The sequence below is a fragment of the Acartia tonsa genome, chromosome 8 (assembly GCF_053477335.1).
Source record: "Acartia tonsa isolate MP-2025a chromosome 8, ASM5347733v1, whole genome shotgun sequence".
In the NCBI taxonomy this organism is placed as follows: domain Eukaryota; kingdom Metazoa; phylum Arthropoda; class Copepoda; order Calanoida; family Acartiidae; genus Acartia; species Acartia tonsa.
The window spans coordinates 14178448-14198750 of NC_137267.1; the positions used below are offsets into that span (position 1 = coordinate 14178448).

The following is a 20303-nucleotide window of genomic DNA, read 5'->3' on the forward strand; positions in this document are numbered from 1 at the left end:
ACAAAACAACAAGGATTAGGGAATATGTTACAAAAAATCTTAAGCTGTACAGCTACTGAATATCACGCCTAGAGCATAATAATATAAATGTTTTTCTGTCTATCTATCTGCACCTAAGAATTTCGCTAACCGCTAACAGAACGAAAAAATACCGTGTCAACCTTACCTAAAGTAAAAAAATCGAAAAGCTACCCTCACTTCCTACCTCACTTATTATTTCAAAATAAGAAGGGGGGGGGGGGGGGTTTCTGTTTCACATAGGGACTTTGAGAAAAACCGCCAGTATCTTATCGACTAACATTTTTATATAACCTCCCTTATACCTGTGAAACACTGTACATGGTTAATACAAAAGATGAATGAAGAAAAAGAGTTATTATAGAGATTGTAAATAATTTTTTCTTCAAATTTAGCAAAATTTAACCTTTGGTAGTCTGCTAGATTTTTTTTATTATAAATTAGCAAAACTACTAATCAATTTATTTTGAGGACAGACAAACAGATAAAGACTTCCTGAAGACTTTTTTTGATAATGAGAAACTATAAACAATTTCCAATAGCGGAAAGGCAAAAATAATATGCATTTCTAAATAAGGAGTTCTTTTTCATTATGTTTAGTCTAAAAGCATTTTTTTCCCTGGGATGGAATAAATAAATAAATACATTGGTAATCGTAATATGTCTATAAATAAACCTAGATCATTCTCTAATTTAAGTATTACAAAACAAAAAGCAATATAAATGTATAATAGTTTTTCTGGTATTCATTCGAATCCGGTGGATAGGAACCGGTTCTCATCCATACGAAAAAACTATGTCTAGCATCGTATTATATCCAGCTTTCTACGAATATAGAAATGTACAATCATAAGATTAAAACCAGTTTTTTAACCGGTGCCTTCGGCACGACGGGGCTAAAAAACTAGTTTTAATCTTATAATTGTACATTCTATATCCGCGGAAAGCCGTTTATAATACGATGCGAGAAATAACTATTCTCGTATTCATTCAAATCCGGTGAATAGGAACCGGTTCTCATCCATGTCTAGCTTCGAATTATATCAAACTTTCTACGAATATAAAAATGTACAATCATGCATGAGATTAAACCCATTTTTTAGCCCGTGCCTTCGACACCTCGGGTCTAAAAAAACTGAATTTAATCTTATACTTGTACATTCTATATCCGTGGAAAGCTGTTTATAATACGATGCGAGAAATAACTATTATATGCTATCAGCTGCGCTCCTATATCAACTAGAGGCTCTGTATTCGAAGGAGTAAGGAAAGTAGAAAAAAAGCCTAAAACCAAACTTTGATATAAAAACTAAATGATACACGAATAAATAACGTACGAACTTAGTGACGGACTTTAGTTGTAGAGTAGCTGCTCCTTTTAAATATTGTTTTACCTATAAAATTTGTGACTCTTGTATAAACTCCAGGGTAACCTACAAAAATTAAGGTTTAATAATAGTTTATTATCGTATCGTATTAAACAGTTTTCCACGGATACTAAAATGAAAAATTAAAAAGTTTTCCAGGTTTTGTTGGCCCCTAAGCCGAAGGTCATGCCAAACAAAGTAGTGATTAATTTCATGTAAAACTCTCTAAAATACGATACATGTTTTTTTAGTATGTGTAAAAGCCGTTTAAATCCAGAAGAAAAGTGTCGAATTCGAAGCCATACTTGCAATATAAAACGGCTAAACTTTAATTTAAAATCTTGATTGATACATGAAGTGATACTATGTCAAACAGTAGAAAAGGTTTTTAAGTAAACCTAGAGGCCGTGGCTGGGAGCAAAATCGTTATCCCATAACTAAAAGAGGTAAATAACATCTCTTAAGCTAAAAATTGCCGAAATATTTTAAAAAAAAACTTGATTTATTTGAAGCTCTTGAATTTTAATAAAACGATCAAAGAGTATACTTTGTATAATATTCTTTTTTTTTACATGAAGATATTGTACAAAGTATACTCTATCATAATAAATCATATTTTAACAAAACAAAAACATTCTACTATGCTCAATTTTTAGTTATTTTCCTGAAGTCATTTTTTGACCGTATTTCTTTCATAGATCGTTTTTATTGTCGCCACAAAAAAGTGGGTAGCTTTTCAATATGCATTGGAGTCTAGTGTAATCAAATAAACTGAAAATAAACAAACAAAAAATCACGAAACCTAGGAAACAAAAAACTTATGTATGTTGTAACATACGAACGTATATACACTACATAACCTAGTCATAAAGTAGCTGCGCTTCAAATAATTTATTATACCTGATTCTGCACATCTATTGCCAAAACTTACAATTCCAATTAACATCCAACTAAAATAAAAAATATATAGGTTATATTTAAAAACTCAAACTTAGTTGCTGTTATTTTATAAAAATGTAAGCTAGAAATAATTATCAATTTACAGTAAAATGGATCTATGAACCTCAAGGGCTGCTAACAACCAAGCGTGAAACCTATAGAAAATGCTCGCAAAAACAATTTAACCGCTAAAAATCTGAAATAGCCATTACTTAATAATGCACTATGCACTATGCACATAAATGTTCAAAAAAAGACTTATTTTACTCGTTTTTCCTTTACTGAAGCTTTCACTGTGCATCATTGGATCTTGGCTATTCCAGTTTATTTGCCGCATAAAACGGTGTGCGGGCATGATATTTATGTACGATCCACCGTATGACCGTGAGCAGCCTTTAAACTTTTAAAAAATAATCGTTACCAGGAACATTTTACCGTGAACTGCACTAGATCCTTAAAAAGTTATATATAAGTTTTCTTAGAATTATTCTATCAAATTCTTAAGAATTTCTTAGAAAATTTAGTTAATCTGATTTAGTTCCTTATTAAATCTTTTAAACTCAACATTTTATAAAAACTTTTCTATTTATTATAATGCACAGAAAAGTGACGAATATTCTAATAATAAATTTGATCAAGTTATATACAAGGACAAATATGTCAATTTGTAGATAAAATGGAGGAACATTTACTGCTTCTATATAAGACGAACAAAAAATGCGGTAAAAGTAAGTGAATGCCTTGCCCATAAACAGCTTCAACTCATGTATAGTCTAAGTTATTATTTCTCCCTCATCAGAGTAAGCTGATGCATTTGAATACTGGGAGGTAGGAGACATTGTACTGTAAATTACAATAGCACCCAAAGTTTTATAGCCATGTCAACTTATTCTACTCAAAAAAACTTTGAGCACTTCTATTGAATTTTGATTGGTTAATGGTTAGATCCAAACATGCAATTTTAAGACTGTCCAGACTTTGATTTCAATCTACGAAAGGGGTAAATTTCTTCATCATCATTAGGGATATATATCATACATTGATTGGAATGTATCACTAACCTTTATTTACTGATTTTAAATAATAAAAAAATATGTTTGTTCATGTTGAAGAAATAATCAGACTTGAAGATATAATCCCAACATGTCATATCTTACTCAGTGTTTATACATTCAAACTAAAATGTCAGAAAAGTGCAATAACAGAGAAAGGTTAAACAATCTTCAAAAATATTTTAAGATTAATTTTTTTGTTTTTTAATATGACATAAATACATTTTTGGCATACAGACTAAGAAGCTTGGTTTTTTCATGGAATTATATAGAATGTAAAATTAATTAACCCATCTGAAAATTTCAGCCCTCTATCTTGAATAGGAGTTGAGAAAATCGCAAAAACTTGAAAATCTAGGACAAATGGACAAAACAATATATGAAACGAACGACATTGTGAATTAAAGTGTAGCTTCGCTACTACAAAAGTGAAAATGGGACAGCAACGTGGAAAGGCGGGTGTAGGGCGCGACAAAACCCTGTGCTCGCCACTGTTAATTTTCATAAAGAAAGCTTTACATTAATTATAGAAATTTGCTCTTTATCTAAATTTTTATTTCGTGAACAATGTAAAAATACTCCTACTGATATGTGTCTAACAAACTTTTTTTATTTTGATTGAGAGGATTCACAAACAATCTTATAAAACATTCTTTATATCAAGTTATTAAACATCATTTCACAGGGATTTAGCGCTTGTATGTTGGATTGGGATTTTAAATACATTATGTCATACGAAAGACATTACAAATAAACACATTACTGCTTTTTAGTAGTGTAACATTATGTCATTTAGACTGAAGAGGGTGCCTTATTCACCGAATTATATTTCAAATAAATAATTATGAAGAAAAGGACTTTTTCACTACAATGAATGTATCAAACAATATGCGTTTACTTGTTGAAATACCTCACCAAGATGAAAAAAAATTAGGTTACCCCAAAACTCCTGTTTTGTCTCATTAGTATCTTCCTTAACTTTAAGTGAGAAGAAAAAAGACATACATCCTACTGCTTAATTCAATCAATTACCTTTGAGATTCTTCATTGTAAAGCATGAGAGGGCCACCACTGTCACCCTGGCAAGCGTCTCTTCCTCCATCTGCGTATCCAGCACACAGGAATACCTCAAAATATGATACATAAAATTTTCTGATAAAATAGTTACAATTAAGAACGTCCAAGGGAGGGGATGAGGTTTTTATCACCCAAAATTTAAAACATATTTTAGATTACCCCCCGCCCCCCCCCCCATCAAGCCCTCAATCCCCACCCCCTCCCACCCAACACAAGAAAAAGCTTGGACGTTCTTGGTAAAACCACTAGAGTATTAAAACAAAGAAAAGAATCCCTTTACAAGTTATAAAAGTTACAGGATGTCCAAAATTAGAACCAAAATTGTCTCTCTGTGTGTCTGAAACGTAGCTATTGCTAACCGTTATACCGACATGACTCTCCTTTACAGTGAAGCTTTTTAAAGTTAAGTATTGGGAAAAAGAATAATTACACTCTTCATTGGTTCATACAGTTAAAATAAATCTCCTATTTTCTCCTTGGGATTGGTTAAATAAGATCTATCACATTTCACATTGGTCTAAATAATGATTAAACAATTCTCTAGTTCCCATAAATGATCTATGATTGGCTAAAATATTTTTTTACCTATGTGATTGGTTCTAAATATGATTTATCGCAATTCTATTGGTCCAAACAATGATTGAAACAATTATAGTTTACATAAATGATCTATGATAGGCTAAAATATTTACCTCTGTGATTGGTTGAAAATATGATTTATCACACTCTTCATTGGTCCAGACTGGTAAAGGCACTCCTCTTAGCCTTGGAACTTCCTAAATTTTTTTTCAAATGACCTTAATTAAACCTAATTTTTTTATTTGCTTTTGTATGTTAAGGTGAGTTTTTCGTTTCCACTGAACAGTCAAGGTTGGAATTCAAGGCTGGAGTCTTTAGGTACCGCACCTAATACCCGTGCTATTGCAGTACATAACAGACAAAAAACATTGGATACATTCTTTGTCTGGAGATCATAACTTTGCGCGCATGGCAATAAGTTGCACCTGTTGTTACGGGCCATGGCATTTCTCCATATCTCGCATTTTTTGTATTTATTTTACAAAACAAAGCAGGAAGGTAAAATCTTTAATGCCATTAATATGGCGCAGATATGAGAAAAAACCTAATCTTACTTTTATAAATTGAACAAAATTGTCTCTACAATTATAGAAAAGCTAATCTTAAGTTTAGCGATGCAAGTTTTCGGTGGGTGTCAACATATAATCTAGTCTTTGAAAACTCTCAATTTTATTCTCAAATATTATCTATTGAAGTAATTTTCTTAAGACTAATAATGCGCAACTTTTAGCCCTTTGTTTTCTTAATTCTTTCAAAAATTCTTTTGATAATTTACTATTGAAAATTTAAAATGTTTATTTTTGTAAAATCTAATTTTAACTAAATACGCAAATCAATTTTCTAAACACCTATTGATAAATCATAAAAAAATTTTTGATTGAATTATATTGAACTAGAATGAAATTGGCGCATAGACGCGTTTAAATATTCATCCAAACAAACATAATATCTTAGTAAATAAAGTGGAAAGTATTGTTCGAATCTAAGGAAACTTTATATTTTTCTCAGTCACAATAAAATCACACAACTCCCTCCTGAGTGTGTAAGAAGGAGGTAATTAAGTAGTATTGATCATGGTGCAATGGATTAATTTAGAACACCTGCCATACTCTCGAGGGCAAGGTAATTTTGCCATAAGACAACATGTCAAGTCTTAATGTGCTTGAATGTGGATTTTGAGCTGGCCAAGTGGATTTACAAAAGTATCTTATATCATTCTTAAAAATAGGGCTATAACACAAAAAAATAACACAGACATACAATGTAATAGATTAGCTGAACTTTAAAAAAAAACATAAAACATACAGTCATTGAATGAGGGAAAATGTTGGTTATTGAGTGTTCACATAAAATCACGTTTACATCATAGAAATTTTATTTTTTTTAAAAATATTCCACTGGGAATAATTTAGATTATTTTGTAAAACTATAATTAGTAGATAATCGGAATAGTTTAATTATACCAGAATAACAATTTTGACTTTGAACTCCTAGTTTTAGGATTTCGAATGGGTATATTTGACCGAGACACTAGAGCACAAAAAAGTCATATAAAGCTATTTATCGACAATAACAGAAAAAAAATACCAAAAATGCATTTCTTGGTTTATTTTTCTTGCACTATTTCTGGACACATTTGATCTTGATTATTGAAAAATGCCCAAATTGTAAAGTTTAAGGAAAATGATTTAAAATTCTGGATTTAATGCGGTTAAATTTTGTTACATAACTTTCAATGGCTAGATTTGAATAGTCTAATTCATAAACAGTCCAGGAAATCAAATTTTCAATTTAAAATTAGTCCTCAAAATAACTAAAAATGAAGGAAAATCTTAAATAATCAATATCTCTTTCAGATTTCTTTAGATTATAATTTGGGACTTTTATTAAATCTTAATAGACTTGTACAAATATTTAGTGTCCAAACATTTCTACCAAAAATAATAATCTAGAAAATTAATTCTATTTATCAAAACTGAAATCAGGGGTGTTCATTAAATGACTTGGGGACAAAAGACCTAAAGACTTTAGACCTAATGGACAAGAAAACCTAACATTTTTTGTGTTAGTGTTTTACCTTAGGTTAGGTAATATTGGCTACAGGATAGCCTCACAGGGAGGTATATGCCTCGCATATTTATGTCTTTTGTTTCATTAAGTCTTTTGTCCCACACTTGCAATATAGAGTAAAGACCACTTGATAAATATTTCAAATTTAATATTGTTATTAAATAAAAGTTGGTCATTTTATCTAAAAAATAAATTTAATGGAAGCAATTCAGAAAGACAATATAAAATTTTAAGAATTAAGCCTAGAATTATTTGATTACATAAGCAACTGTTTTATAAGGATGATGTATAGAAAGGAAAACGTTTATTTGCTTTGAAAAGCAGTGAAAAGGACAACAGTGGATATAATAACAATGGAAAATAGTTTTTATTCTTATATAAAAAAAGTAAAAGGATGTTTGTATTAATTACCGAATTGTCTAAGGCAGGTCACATCCTAGGCATGTCATTTGACAATCTGCGGCAGATTATAATGTTATTTTTTAAAAGCGAAGCTTTTCTAGAATTAGAGTCGGTCCGTCCGTACGTCCGTCCGTACGTCCGAGATAGATAGCTTTTATTCATTAATTTAGGCATGTTAGAATTACCCTATCGATTTCAAACTTTGCACGATGATTCCTGTAGTAGTTAGTTACGATTACTCTATAATTATTACCAGAATGTCCGTATGTCCATTTTAAACATGTTGATTTTTCTACTTGTTTTAACAACAAATAATTATGTGATCTAATTATCCTTTTGATCTGATTTTTGGTATATTGATTCCTGGGACAACAAAGAACAACATTATAGGCGAAGCAACTCTATAATCAAGTCCTAAAAATGTAAGTATGTCCATAAACATTATTCTGTATCAAGCAGTTTTTCAACAAATGTACTTACAATTTTGCTTTGACTTTTATATTCTGATATTTCAGTTTAGACACTATACAAGTGTTAATGTCCGTTTGTCCAACCGTTTCAGTGCTTTGCTTTTATGGATGTTGTCATCCTTGTCTTTATTATGAACATTTACAAGGCTTGAAAAATTAGAAACTTGCAGTTTTCAACAAATCTTTATCTTAGTTATGAACATTTATTCCATGATTATTAAATCTATTGAAACCATCGAGAGCATAATATTCTAACAAATCTTTGATTGGGTTACAATTCAGATTAGAAAAGCTTAAAATATTAAATGTCTCCACAAATCAAAAAATGACATTGCAATAAAAGTTTATCCGAAAAAAATTTGTACACTATACATAATAACTCTTAGAATCGATTTGTTGAAAAGTACCTAGAACCTATCTTACCATACATAATACTCTTAGTATCTTATTTAGTAATCTGTTTACCTACCCCTGTCCTAAAGCATTTTATTTTATTTAATATTGATTACACTCCAGGGATCTTAAGAGATGAGACTAAGGACGATACATTAATGTACATCAAAAATTACCCCTATTGTAGATTATAATTATTAGAGGAAAAGTTTGGACACTACTGATTGAAGCAACATAATCAAAAGTCTCCAAAGTTTTTGAGTCATTAAATGATAGAATATTAAACACTTACTGAAATTTATTTTTACTATTTGAAAAAAAATATACTGTAATTTCTGGGGAATTGCTCTTATTTGGAAACACCATTCTGCCCTGAAATCTCTAATAAAACTTTACTTTCATACGGTCACATTGGTACACTTACAATTTAACCAAAAGGCAAAAATAAATCTAATACCTTCCTTTAACAGATTTTCATTTTTTTTTTGAAAAATAAAAAAATATGAGCAATCCATTTATTAGCCCAATAGTAATAAAGAATAGGAACAATCCAACCACTTTATTATCTAGCAAGTGAACCAATTTTGGGTACATTTCGTTCATAAAATCATTTAATCAAAATTTTAAATTTCCTGCTAGGAAGCTTTGCTTTGGGAAATATTATAAAATTTCGTCTTTTCATTATCAATAGGTATGTGACTAAAAATAAACAAAAATCTTGGAGGGATTTTTGTGTCTGATTGGCCATCTAAGGGTAATTAATCTATTTAAATAAATGTTTACCTGTCCATCATAGTATGTGGTTCCCCAACCTAAAAAAATAACATACAGATCATTTGCCTTATATATTTCTATTTTTCTAAAGTACAATGTCTTATTTTTTCCAAATGCTCGAATCGATTTCAATTTCTAAAGATTCATGACTATTTTACATAAGGTTTACATTATAGCACAGCATACATAGATATTAATCGTATTTTCGTAATATTGATCATGCTGAAATGCTTATTCCAAATTATCTATCAATGTTTGATCACATGGCAAAACTATTCTACTTATATTCTATTATATAGCACTAACTTAATTATATTCTATCTAGAAAAGAATTAACTCAATTTTATTCTATTGAACTATCCCTGTAGGCAATGAGGAAAAGCACTAACCTAATTATATTCTATTGACCTATTACTGTAGACAAATAGGGAAAGAACTAATTTAATTATATTTTATTGACCTATACCTGAAGGCAATGAGGAAAAGCATTAACCTAATTATATTCTATTGTCCTATCCTTGTATTCTATTGACCTTTCTCTAAATGCGAAGCACTAGCCCAATTCTATGAATCAATTAATAGAAATGACGCCAAACAGGACAAATGACCGATAAGAGGTCAGAATACATTTTACCATTGGTCAATCTAATTGTATACTGGCCTATCAATTATCATGTGTATTGTATGACGTAATTCTTGATTAGGCACTATCAACTGCTTCCAATTATATTGACCTATACCTGAAGGACATGAGGAAAATCACTAACCTAATGCTGTTGGAAGTTTGTGTGTGAATAATTGAGAGGAATATTGACCAGTGGGCAAACAAATTGGCTGAATGTACCTGGAGAACAAAAAAAATATTTCCATAATTAGCGCAGCAACAAGTTTAAGATGGTTAATATTCCTTATATGAAATAATTGAATGTCTTTGTGTCTGTCTTATAGAGACAAATGAAGAAGGTCCAGGGAAGAATTATAATTATTTTGGAGAAGGAAACTTCTACGCTCCCTAGAGAAATCACGCCTGGAAATATATCCCAATATCCTTGGGTACTTTTTTTTTTGTAAAACTAATAACAAAACGGCCTAAGTATTATTCATAAAAGTTATGAAATTTATTCTGTTATTAATTGTTTTAAATCTTGACAGTCGGCCAGTCTGTTGGCGGGTCCGACAAAGTCTTAATATAGAGTAGCTGCGCACGGAACAAGATCAATTATATCCAAACAATACAAATTATATAGGCTGAGAGATAAAGATGAACTAATTGGAAATATTACAGAAAATTACTGCAAAAAGAGAAATGTAATAAAAGCACTATATTTTATTGATAAAACGTACAGAACGTACAAAAACTGTACTTACTGTGTGAAAGGAACAGGTTTCTCCAGTGTGAAAACGGCAATGTCGTTGTAAAATCCGTTCGGTCTTAACACATTTTTTGTTCGTTGTAAAATTATTTAAATCTAACAAATGATCATTAAAAATCAGATGAAAAGGGCCCAAGACATGCTAAACTCATATGGAAAGAGTTATCTTCTCCTGAAAGTAAAAAAGGTTGTATAAAATCAACCAATAGTGTCCGAAATATTAACACAGCCAAGTCGCAGGAAACAATTTGGTAGCAGACGAAAAAGGTCATTGGAAAGGGGGCAGGTAGTTATCTGTATATACATCTATGCCATAGATCTATTAGATAGACAACAAACGTCCTTTTAAACTTGTATGTAGACACATACATACAGCCTAACTTTTAGTACAATGGACGATTTTTTGGGACAAAATTTTTATTGGTAGCAAAGGTAAAAAGGGCATAAATAGAACCTGACTAATTTTCTAAAATTATTTATAAACAAAATGTTTTCCTGAAGTTCGGATGTGCCTGAAATAGTAAAATATATATTAATTTAAATTTATAATGAAGATGCTTTACAAAATACAAAAGACCCATACTGGCCCAGCTGTTAGTAAGATATTTCGGTACAGGCAAACATATAATCAAATTACACTGGTTCCTATATTTATAATTATCTCATTAGATGGGTAAATAGCTTAGAGTACTTTTGTTGAATTTTGCATGGTTAACCTCAAACTTTTCAACCTTTATTCTTCATCTACAGAAGAGATAATTTTGTTTATCACCACTGTGGATGTATACTAATTTATCATCCATTGTCTAATCCTTAAAAATCTCTTTATTTAATCTATCTTTATAATCACAGTGCCTTCGAAGGTGCTTTGACTTTAGTGTCAGAACCTAAATTGGGACATAGTGCATTTCATTACCCTAGGTTTGGTAACTTCATTTCACTTTTCAATAAAATTTTAAATGCAGCGGTTTTTGAGAAAATTAGATTTAAAAATTTCAAGTTCAATTTTCACCCACTAGGAGTTACCGCATAATCATGACAAGAAAAGCAAAGATTATTTATTTAAAATTTTGAACAACTTTGCTTTTATAAAGTCAGTCATAAAACCTCTCTATATATGATTTATTTAAAGCTGTATTTCCGTGACCTTAGCAAAGCAATTGATAAAAATGGCCATTAATTAACTCATTTCTGGAGTGGTTTTATGAAGAACTTTATAAAAGCAAAGTTGTTCAAAATTTTAAATGAATAATCTTTGCTTTTCTTGTCATGATTATGTGGTAACTCCTAGTGGGTGAAAATTGAACTTGAAATTTTCAAATTTAATTTTCTCAAAAACCGCTGCATTTTAGATTTTATTGAAAAGTGAAATGAAGTTACCTAACCTAGGGTAATGAAATGCACTATGTCCCAATTTAGGTTCTGACACTAAAGTCAAAGCACCTTCGAAGGCACTGTGTAATATGATTAGATTTGGCATACCTGGTCTATTTGTTTAGATAAGCCAATGGAATTTTCCACGATTATGATGAGATAAAGGAAAAAGGGCATGGAAAAATGCACTATCATAAAGTAAACAGAAAAGTGATACAGCTTCTAAAATTAAAATGGATAGATGCATTTTAATGAAATATGCATATTATTAATGTATGTTCTTTTGATTGACAAACCGTATAGAAATTAAGACGTTTTTCATCGAATACTTTCAATAATTTTAGTAACAACAAAGCTAATTTAGATAACTTTGTCTGTCTGTCTGTCAGTCTATATGGCAATTACTCGACAGATGTTAGAGAAATTCTAGTAAAACATTTTGCTGGCCAATGATCTTCTACTCTACATATAATTCACTTTGTCCGTCGGTCAGTCCGTATTCTTAAGAGGACATCATATTTATATCTGTTTTTTTTATTTTCTTCCACTTCAGAAAGAAGGTTATAATTTTGATATGATGATACAAACAATTACACCTTTTGCCAATTACAATTAGTGGTTGAGACTTTTGGCCACACATCTAAATGAACCAAACAATTAAAATTCAATAACAGTCCTGAACACTGTTATGCCAACAAACATGAAAATGTTATTATAAAACTTTAGAGACTAGTGTAATAAACAGCCATATATCCCCTCCTCCTCCCTGAGTATATTACTACGTTATAAAAAAACTAATTGGCAATTTTATATCATAAAATAAATCCTTAACAGTAAGTAAATTGTTTCAACTATATATGACACGTTAAATATCCCTACAAACATTATAAGAAACAAAAACTTTCAGATTTTCCCTGTTTTTTCCTTTTTCCCTCCCAAAATATCATAAAATCAAGGCATTATTCCTGGATATTTTTGTTAATAGGACGTTTTTGGTTTATCAGTGTAGTGAAATGTGCTTAGAAAATGTTAAGATTTGATAATCAGATGAGAAATTTTTACGTTCACACTCCCTTTAATCAGAAGTTAGACTTTCAATTAAACTGGTACCCAAAGTGTTTTACCATTTGACTAACAAACTTTGGTTACTTTTATCTAAATTTTAATATCTTTTTTTTATCAACTAATAATTTTGATTTTGATCTTTATTTTAATTTTGTTTAACGTCATTATGGATGTAAACAATTTATCGTCCATTGTCTTATCCTTTAAGATCCCTGTGATTATTAATGAAATGGTAGTCATAAAGTCCATGTGAACAACAAGCTCTTATGACACATATCGTTATTAAGTTAATCATCCTAACAATGCAATGGATGGTAATGACTTTAATTATCAAGAAAATTGAGTTTTCAAGTAAATGCTTATCAAAGATGTAGAATCATGTAAAATAGTAAGGATTTTGTTTTCTGTATGTTCAGTTCAGATCTTGCTAGCCACTGAACAGTCTAAAGAGTTATTTTATTTGATAATATATGTATTATCATATTTTCTGCTCCATACCTTTATCTTCATAACAGAGTCCTTAAAGGTAGGGGCACACACACTCTCTAGTTTAATATAAACCCCAAAAGTCCAATAATAAATTTAAATTTAATATTTTTCTTTCGATAAAAAATCGCTATAATCCTAAATAAATCTATAAATAGACACAACATCCCCCTTAATAATATAATTCATAATATTGTTTTGTACTAAGGCGCTAGTCAGGGATCTACAGTGTTAAGACAATGATTTATAACTTGATGTACATCGTCAATAATTGATGATAAACATAATTACCCTTCTGTAGCTCCAAAGAGTGCCCAAAGTTTTTGGGCCAATTCCCTGATTTATAATATAAACCCAAAGTTTTTTGAGCATACACACTCATTCCCCAGTTTTAAACTTTGGGTAATTTTATTAAAGCTTGATCGGTTGGTTAAATACTCTTGATCTACAGAAGGGATACTTTTGTTCATGATCGTTCGGAATGTACAATGCAATTTATCTACCATTGTCTTATCCCTTAAGATCACTGCAAGTAAAAAACAAAACCAATTATTAAAATGCAATGAAAATTATTATATTTAAAAATGGCATAAAACATTATTTTGCATATTCTACAGGAAAATGTTAAAGGATGATAAACTAATTTTACCAGATATCTTAAGGGATAAGACAATGGGACGGTAGATTGATGTGTATCCCCAAAGATAAAAAACAAAATTTCCTATTGTGCAGTTTAAAATTATTGGTTTGAAAGTTTAAACAGTGGTACCAACCAACTTGTCAAGTACCCAAAATTATTATATTCATTAATATTCATCTGTGACAAATTGGAGAAAAGAAAGTAATGTAGATTTATATATTACCTTAAATTTAGCAACGGGCAACTCTACAGAATAATCATCGCTATCCTCTGAAATAAAATAAAATATAAATTAATAAATTCACGAAACCTCAGACCAACACTATTTTTAAAAGCGAACTTTTCTATAACTAGGGTCGGTTCGTACGTCCGTACGTTACGGACAGTTAGTTATTTTCGTTAATTTAAACAGGTTAGATTCTAAACTTGGCATGGTGATTCCTGTAGTGGTTAGGTACGATTTAGAAAGTGAAGCAACTCTATACCCGTTACTAGAATGTCTGTGCGTTCATTTTTAACAAGTTGATTTTTATATTCTAATTATTCAGTTCTGACACTCTACAAGTGTTAATGTTTGTTTGTTCTACCCTTTAAGAGTTTTGCTTTTATGGATGTTCTCATCCTTGTTATTAAAAGGATTATTCTAGATTTATAGATAGGTAAATCATCAGAAAAGATAGGGAGACGCTTTAAGACATAAAAACAAAAAAATACGTAATTCGCCTATCACGAAGATCAATAGACTTAAAAGTAAACATTAGAATTTGCATAGAAAAATAATAATTTATGGGAAAGTCAAATCAGGGATCTAAAGGGATAAGACAATGGCCAATAAATTGATGTACATCCCCATTAATGAAAAGTTTGCCCTCAGCTTATTTTCCCAACCAAAGTTGTTAAGTCAGAGAATAAGAAAACGTTGTTAAAAAACTTTGGGGACTAGAATAGTAAACAGCCAATTGTCCCCTCCCTCCCTGAAGTCTGATACTCACAGATACTCCAAATAACTAGGGATCTTTAGGAACCATGAACATTTAATTGAATTCACCCTCGATTATGATAAACTATCCTTTCTGTAGATTATGATTAATGGTGGTAATGTTTCGACACTAGTGGGGAGCCAACCATTTAAAAAAAAATAAAAGTACCCAAAGGGTTTCAAGCCAACCAACATGATAATTTTTTTATATAAAACTTTGGGTCCCAGTGCAATTTACAGTATAATGTCCCCTACCAAACTTTTAACTGTTAATAAAAACACATAAAAAGTATTTTTTTTGTATTTGAAAAAAAATTTAAAAAGAAGTGAAGAATAGTTATTTCTTTCATCGTATTTTAAACAGCTTTCCGCGGATATAGAATGTACAATTATAAGATTAAAACCAGTTTTTGTAGCCCCGAGATGCCGAAGGCAAGGGCTAAAAACTGGATTTAATCTTTTGATTGTACATTTCTAAATATATTCGTAGAAAACTGGATATAATACGATGCTAGACATAGTTTTTTCGTATTGCTGAGAACTAGTTCCTATCCACCGGATTCGAATGAATACGAGAAAAAAAATTTGGTCATTCCTATTTTCCTTCCTGAATCCTGAACAATCCAGACTAGAAAGATTCATAAAGCACAAACAAGTACAAATAGTATCCAAAGATGTATGTGTATGTATAATCATATGAATGAGAGAAAAAAGTACTTATTTATCACTTTTTATTGTATTTAGACAACTTTCCGCTGATAGTAAAACGATAAATTTTAAGGTTAATTCTGGTTTTGTCAGCCCCGAGGTGCCGAAGGCCCGTGCAAACAAAACTGATATTAAAATCAACATTTTTTCATTTTAGTATTTGTAGAAAATTGTCTATAATACGTTATGATACATGATTTTTCAATATGGCCAAGAATCGGTTATAATCCAGTGGAAGATATAAAGAAGAAAAAGAATAGATTGATAAATATACATATAAAAAAATCAAAGTTCGAGAAATAAGCAAACACGAAAAAAATAGTGAAATAGATATAGATAGAAATGGTTAGGGTCAGCTAAAATAAGGGCCACGAATAGTTGTAAAGATGCACACAATCATCTGCTAAAAGGTACAAGTAAATATGTTATATGATTTTTGTAATATTACATAATATTCTACGAAAATAATAATAATCATCATAATACTTTTGTTTACTTCTAAGATCAATTGTTGACTAACTAATCATGCGGGTAGCAGTTGTATTTTACGGCTCTGGCAGCAAATTATAAAACCGCGGCTCGTTAGCAGCTGCGGGTAGTTTTTCGCGGCGGAAGCTTCATATAAAAATTGTTTAAAAACATGTTTTCATTGATCATTGTCTAATCTTTAAAGACTGAAGAGGTTGCCTAGATCTAGACACACAGACAGTGAGACATCCTTATACTCTAGTTACTTTTTTTTATAAGAATGAAATCAAATGTAGTAATTTACCTAAATCCCATTCTCCAATTCTCACAGTAAACTGGCTTGGTGAAAAACTGAAAAAAATATTAATAACATCACTTAAATAATATTGTAATAAAAACTTCAAAATTTTGTTACTTTTTATGCGAACAAATTTATTCGGTATAAATCTAGTATTGCATAGTTAAATTTGTTTGAGTTTGCCTGTACCAATGAGAATCCGTCAGTCGGTTGGTAATACTCTGACAGTTATTTGATTTTTGTAGAAAAAAAATTATTTGCTCTGCTTCTATAATAGATAGTTTATGACAAAACGGTGCGGCATCTACTCAATATATCAAATATGTCCGTTAGACTGTCTGTAATTATATTATTGAAATAATTTACCTCTTTTTATTCTTATCTTTAGTACAATGAGCAGCTGTTATGACGTGTCTATCTGTGACAAGGGCTCCTCCACACCAAAATTCTCTCCTAAAACAAGGATAATTATATCCATAAGTAACAATGATATCCTGTCTATAACAAGAACACCTCAACACCAAAATTCCATCCTAAAACAAGGATAATTATATCCATAAGTAACAATGATATCATATCTATAACCAGGACACCTCCATACCAAAATTCCCTCCTAAAACAAGGATAATTATATCCATAAGTAATACTTATGTCATATCTATAACAAGAACACCTCAACACCAAAATTCCCTCCTAAAACAAGAATAATTATATCCATAAGTAACAATAATATTATGTCTAAAACAAGGACACCGCCACACCAAAATTCCCTCCTAAAACAAGGATAATTATATCCATAAGTAATAATGATATCATATCTATAACAAGGACACCTCCACACCAAAATTCCCTCCTAAAACAAGGATAATTATATCCATAAGTAACACCGATATCATATCTATAACAAGGGCACCTCCACACCAAAATTCCCTCCTAAAACAAGAATAATTATATCCATAAGTAACAATGATATCATATCTATAACAAGGACACCTCCACACCAAAATTCCCTCCTAAAACAAGTATAATTATATCCATAAGTAACACCGATATCATATCTATAACAAGGGCACCTCCACACCAAAATTCCCTCCTGAAACAAGAATAATTATATCCATAAGTAACAATAATACCATATCTATAACAAGGACACAACCACACAAAAATTCCCTTAGGAATATAAGGGTGGGTTCATATCGGAATTAGACAAAGAGGGGATATGCAACAGATAAAATTAACCTTCAAAACATTTCTGACCGAAAAAGTATTTTAAAAATTTGAGTTTTAGAACGCGACCACTAAAAAATATATTTGATTACTTATTAATATGCAAAGACGACATTCAAAAAATTGAAACAAGGATAATTATATATCCATAACTATGATATCAAACACTAGAAATTTCAATCAAAACAATTATAATTATACTCAATTTTTCTCCCCGGACCCTTTAAATTTGTCAAGGGGGTGGATACACTCCCATACCTTGCATCTGCTTCCAAATGATTTAAAAAAAAAACGAATAATATATTTTACGATTCATCATTCGCTTTGAAGGACCTGTTTTTTAGAGGGGTGTATATTATATTTTTCTATCAATTTCGAGAGTAAATGTCATTGTTCATTAAAAACACAATAATGGTCTACCTGCCAGCACCATGAAGATAAATAGCGGCCATCCATGGTACTTCACCCTCGTAGGTTTCATTGCCACCCACAATTCTACTCTGGGGCACCTTCACTCCCCCACATTCTGAAAAAACAAAACAATTTTTATCTTCTTCTTTTATTTTACATGGACATCAAAAAGGAAAAAATGCGTCGACTAGAATTTAAAAAATTCCTAAACTCTTTTTCCTTTTTTATTATTTAATACTTTTATTTGCGGGAACTTTTATTTAATGAAATCTTCCAATTTTTAACATGTACAAAACGGCCTGCATTATTGCATCAAGATCCATGACAGATCTATATAGGAAATAAATGTCTATAAATGAGCTCAAGTTTTCCAAATATTAAAGGAAGCCTGCAAGCGAGTGTACTGTAGCCAATCAGAAGGCTGAATCAGCTTAACAACCAATCACAGCTGAGATTGTATTAGTTTCCCCCTTTGTTTCCGCTATGATTTTCGTTTAAAAATTCAATTTAAATCGAATTTTTTTCATAGATTTTGACTATGAAATGTGGTGTTTTTATTGTAAAAATGTAATCAGTTACCGGCAATCTAAGTTTCTGACAAAGATAAGGTTATAATTTTGTGTCTAGGCGACGTAATTTAATATTGTTTTTTCTTTTATGAGCATTGGAAATCTTTCAAAAATTTGATTGTACATAATATTTTGAAATGCCTAACTTTTTTGTTATTGAAGCTGAATGCTTTAAATTTGGGGTATTGGGTCTACTTGTGGCAGTCTTTCAGCAGTTAAAGCTTGGTATTTCTTGCAAGCGTCCTTTAAGTGTTTAAAACCCATAGTGCTCCAATAATCCATAATAAACTCTCATTGACTAGAACAATATGACCCATTATTTTACTGTATGAAAATTTAATTTTTTTTTATTTCATGTTGCTATTTGAATCATATTAAAGTATTAAATTTATATTCAACAGAAAATTTAAATTTATAGCATAGTAAATAAAAGAAAACTTAGTTTCAAACTAATTTGATACTAGCGATACGTGCGTAATGTGGTTAGATATTGAACTAAAATTTAACAGTTAACTAAACATTTTAACCCTTTCAGGATGATAATTTGAAATAAAAAAAACATTAGGTCATAAAATCTTTTAAAGAAAGAGAGGCAAAATTATAAATACTTTAATACTTTAAACAGGGATAGGACAATGGAAGAACAAGATTAATATTTAATCTAGCTAATAGCGGGATAATTTTAGAACGCAGCCTCTAGTAAATAATGTTAGTGAACATAATAGTTTACAGGTATAGGTATGGCAATTTAAGATAAATTAATTTCACTATATCGTATTCGTAGTTCGTATTTGTATAGTGTTTCTCTGCCTTTAGTAGCCTGTCAATATAGGGAACAAAGAATACATTTTGTGTAACTCTTTCTGGTTATCCAAGTTATTCATATCATTTCGAAATTTAACATTTTGTAGTCGTTCCGATCATTTTAAAGATTTAATTGGAACCACCAATAAAACAGTCCTGTTGTAATCTTTTATTAATTCTACCACGTCGTTTTTCCACTTGCTTTTAGAAATAATTTTGTATGATCTAATAGACATATTGTTTATTATCAAACACTTTTTAAAGGTCAAACTGTCTATAATTCATAATACACAAATATATGTACGCAGTAATTTCGACAGTAATTTATACTAGTTCACAAGAATTAATGAACAAGTCTCTCATTTTTGACTGGTTGCTAGACAGTTAAAGTGTTCAAACTTTTCTACCAATAAGTTTTAGTCTACAGAAAGGGTATTAGATAATTTCATATTTAATTCTATTCGGGAAGATCATTAAGTACACAATTTGCTATTGAATTCAATTTTAGATAAACGTTGAAAAATAAAGCATTCTAACCTTTTTATAAAGTATATTTACATAATTTCTGTATACTAAACAAAATATATTCTAAAAATGCAAATTAAAAATTTGTTTTCAATTCAAACAAGAATGGGTTGTTTGATAACATACGGGGCAAATTCGAGAAATATTATACCAAAAAACTTGAAAAGAAAAGAATGATGTGCAAAAAGTCTCAAAAAATGTGCAAAAAAGTTACTATGGTTAATATAAAGATGTT

General features: G+C 30.3%; 1 protein-coding gene across 1 annotated transcript in view; it reads right to left on the minus strand.

The window, feature by feature from the left end:
• LOC145325714 (proclotting enzyme) overlaps positions 1-20303 on the minus strand; it is a 37318-nt gene that overhangs the window by 30 nt on the left and 16985 nt on the right. The window contains exons 10-15 of the mRNA XM_080168667.1: positions 18180-18285; positions 16899-16985; positions 16539-16585; positions 14303-14349; positions 5146-5229; positions 4409-4503 (exon numbers count right to left, since the gene is read on the minus strand). Of these exons, the coding sequence (XP_080024793.1) occupies positions 4409-4503; positions 5146-5229; positions 14303-14349; positions 16539-16585; positions 16899-16985; positions 18180-18285 (466 nt within the window). The remainder of the gene's footprint in view (positions 1-4408; positions 4504-5145; positions 5230-14302; positions 14350-16538; positions 16586-16898; positions 16986-18179; positions 18286-20303) is intronic.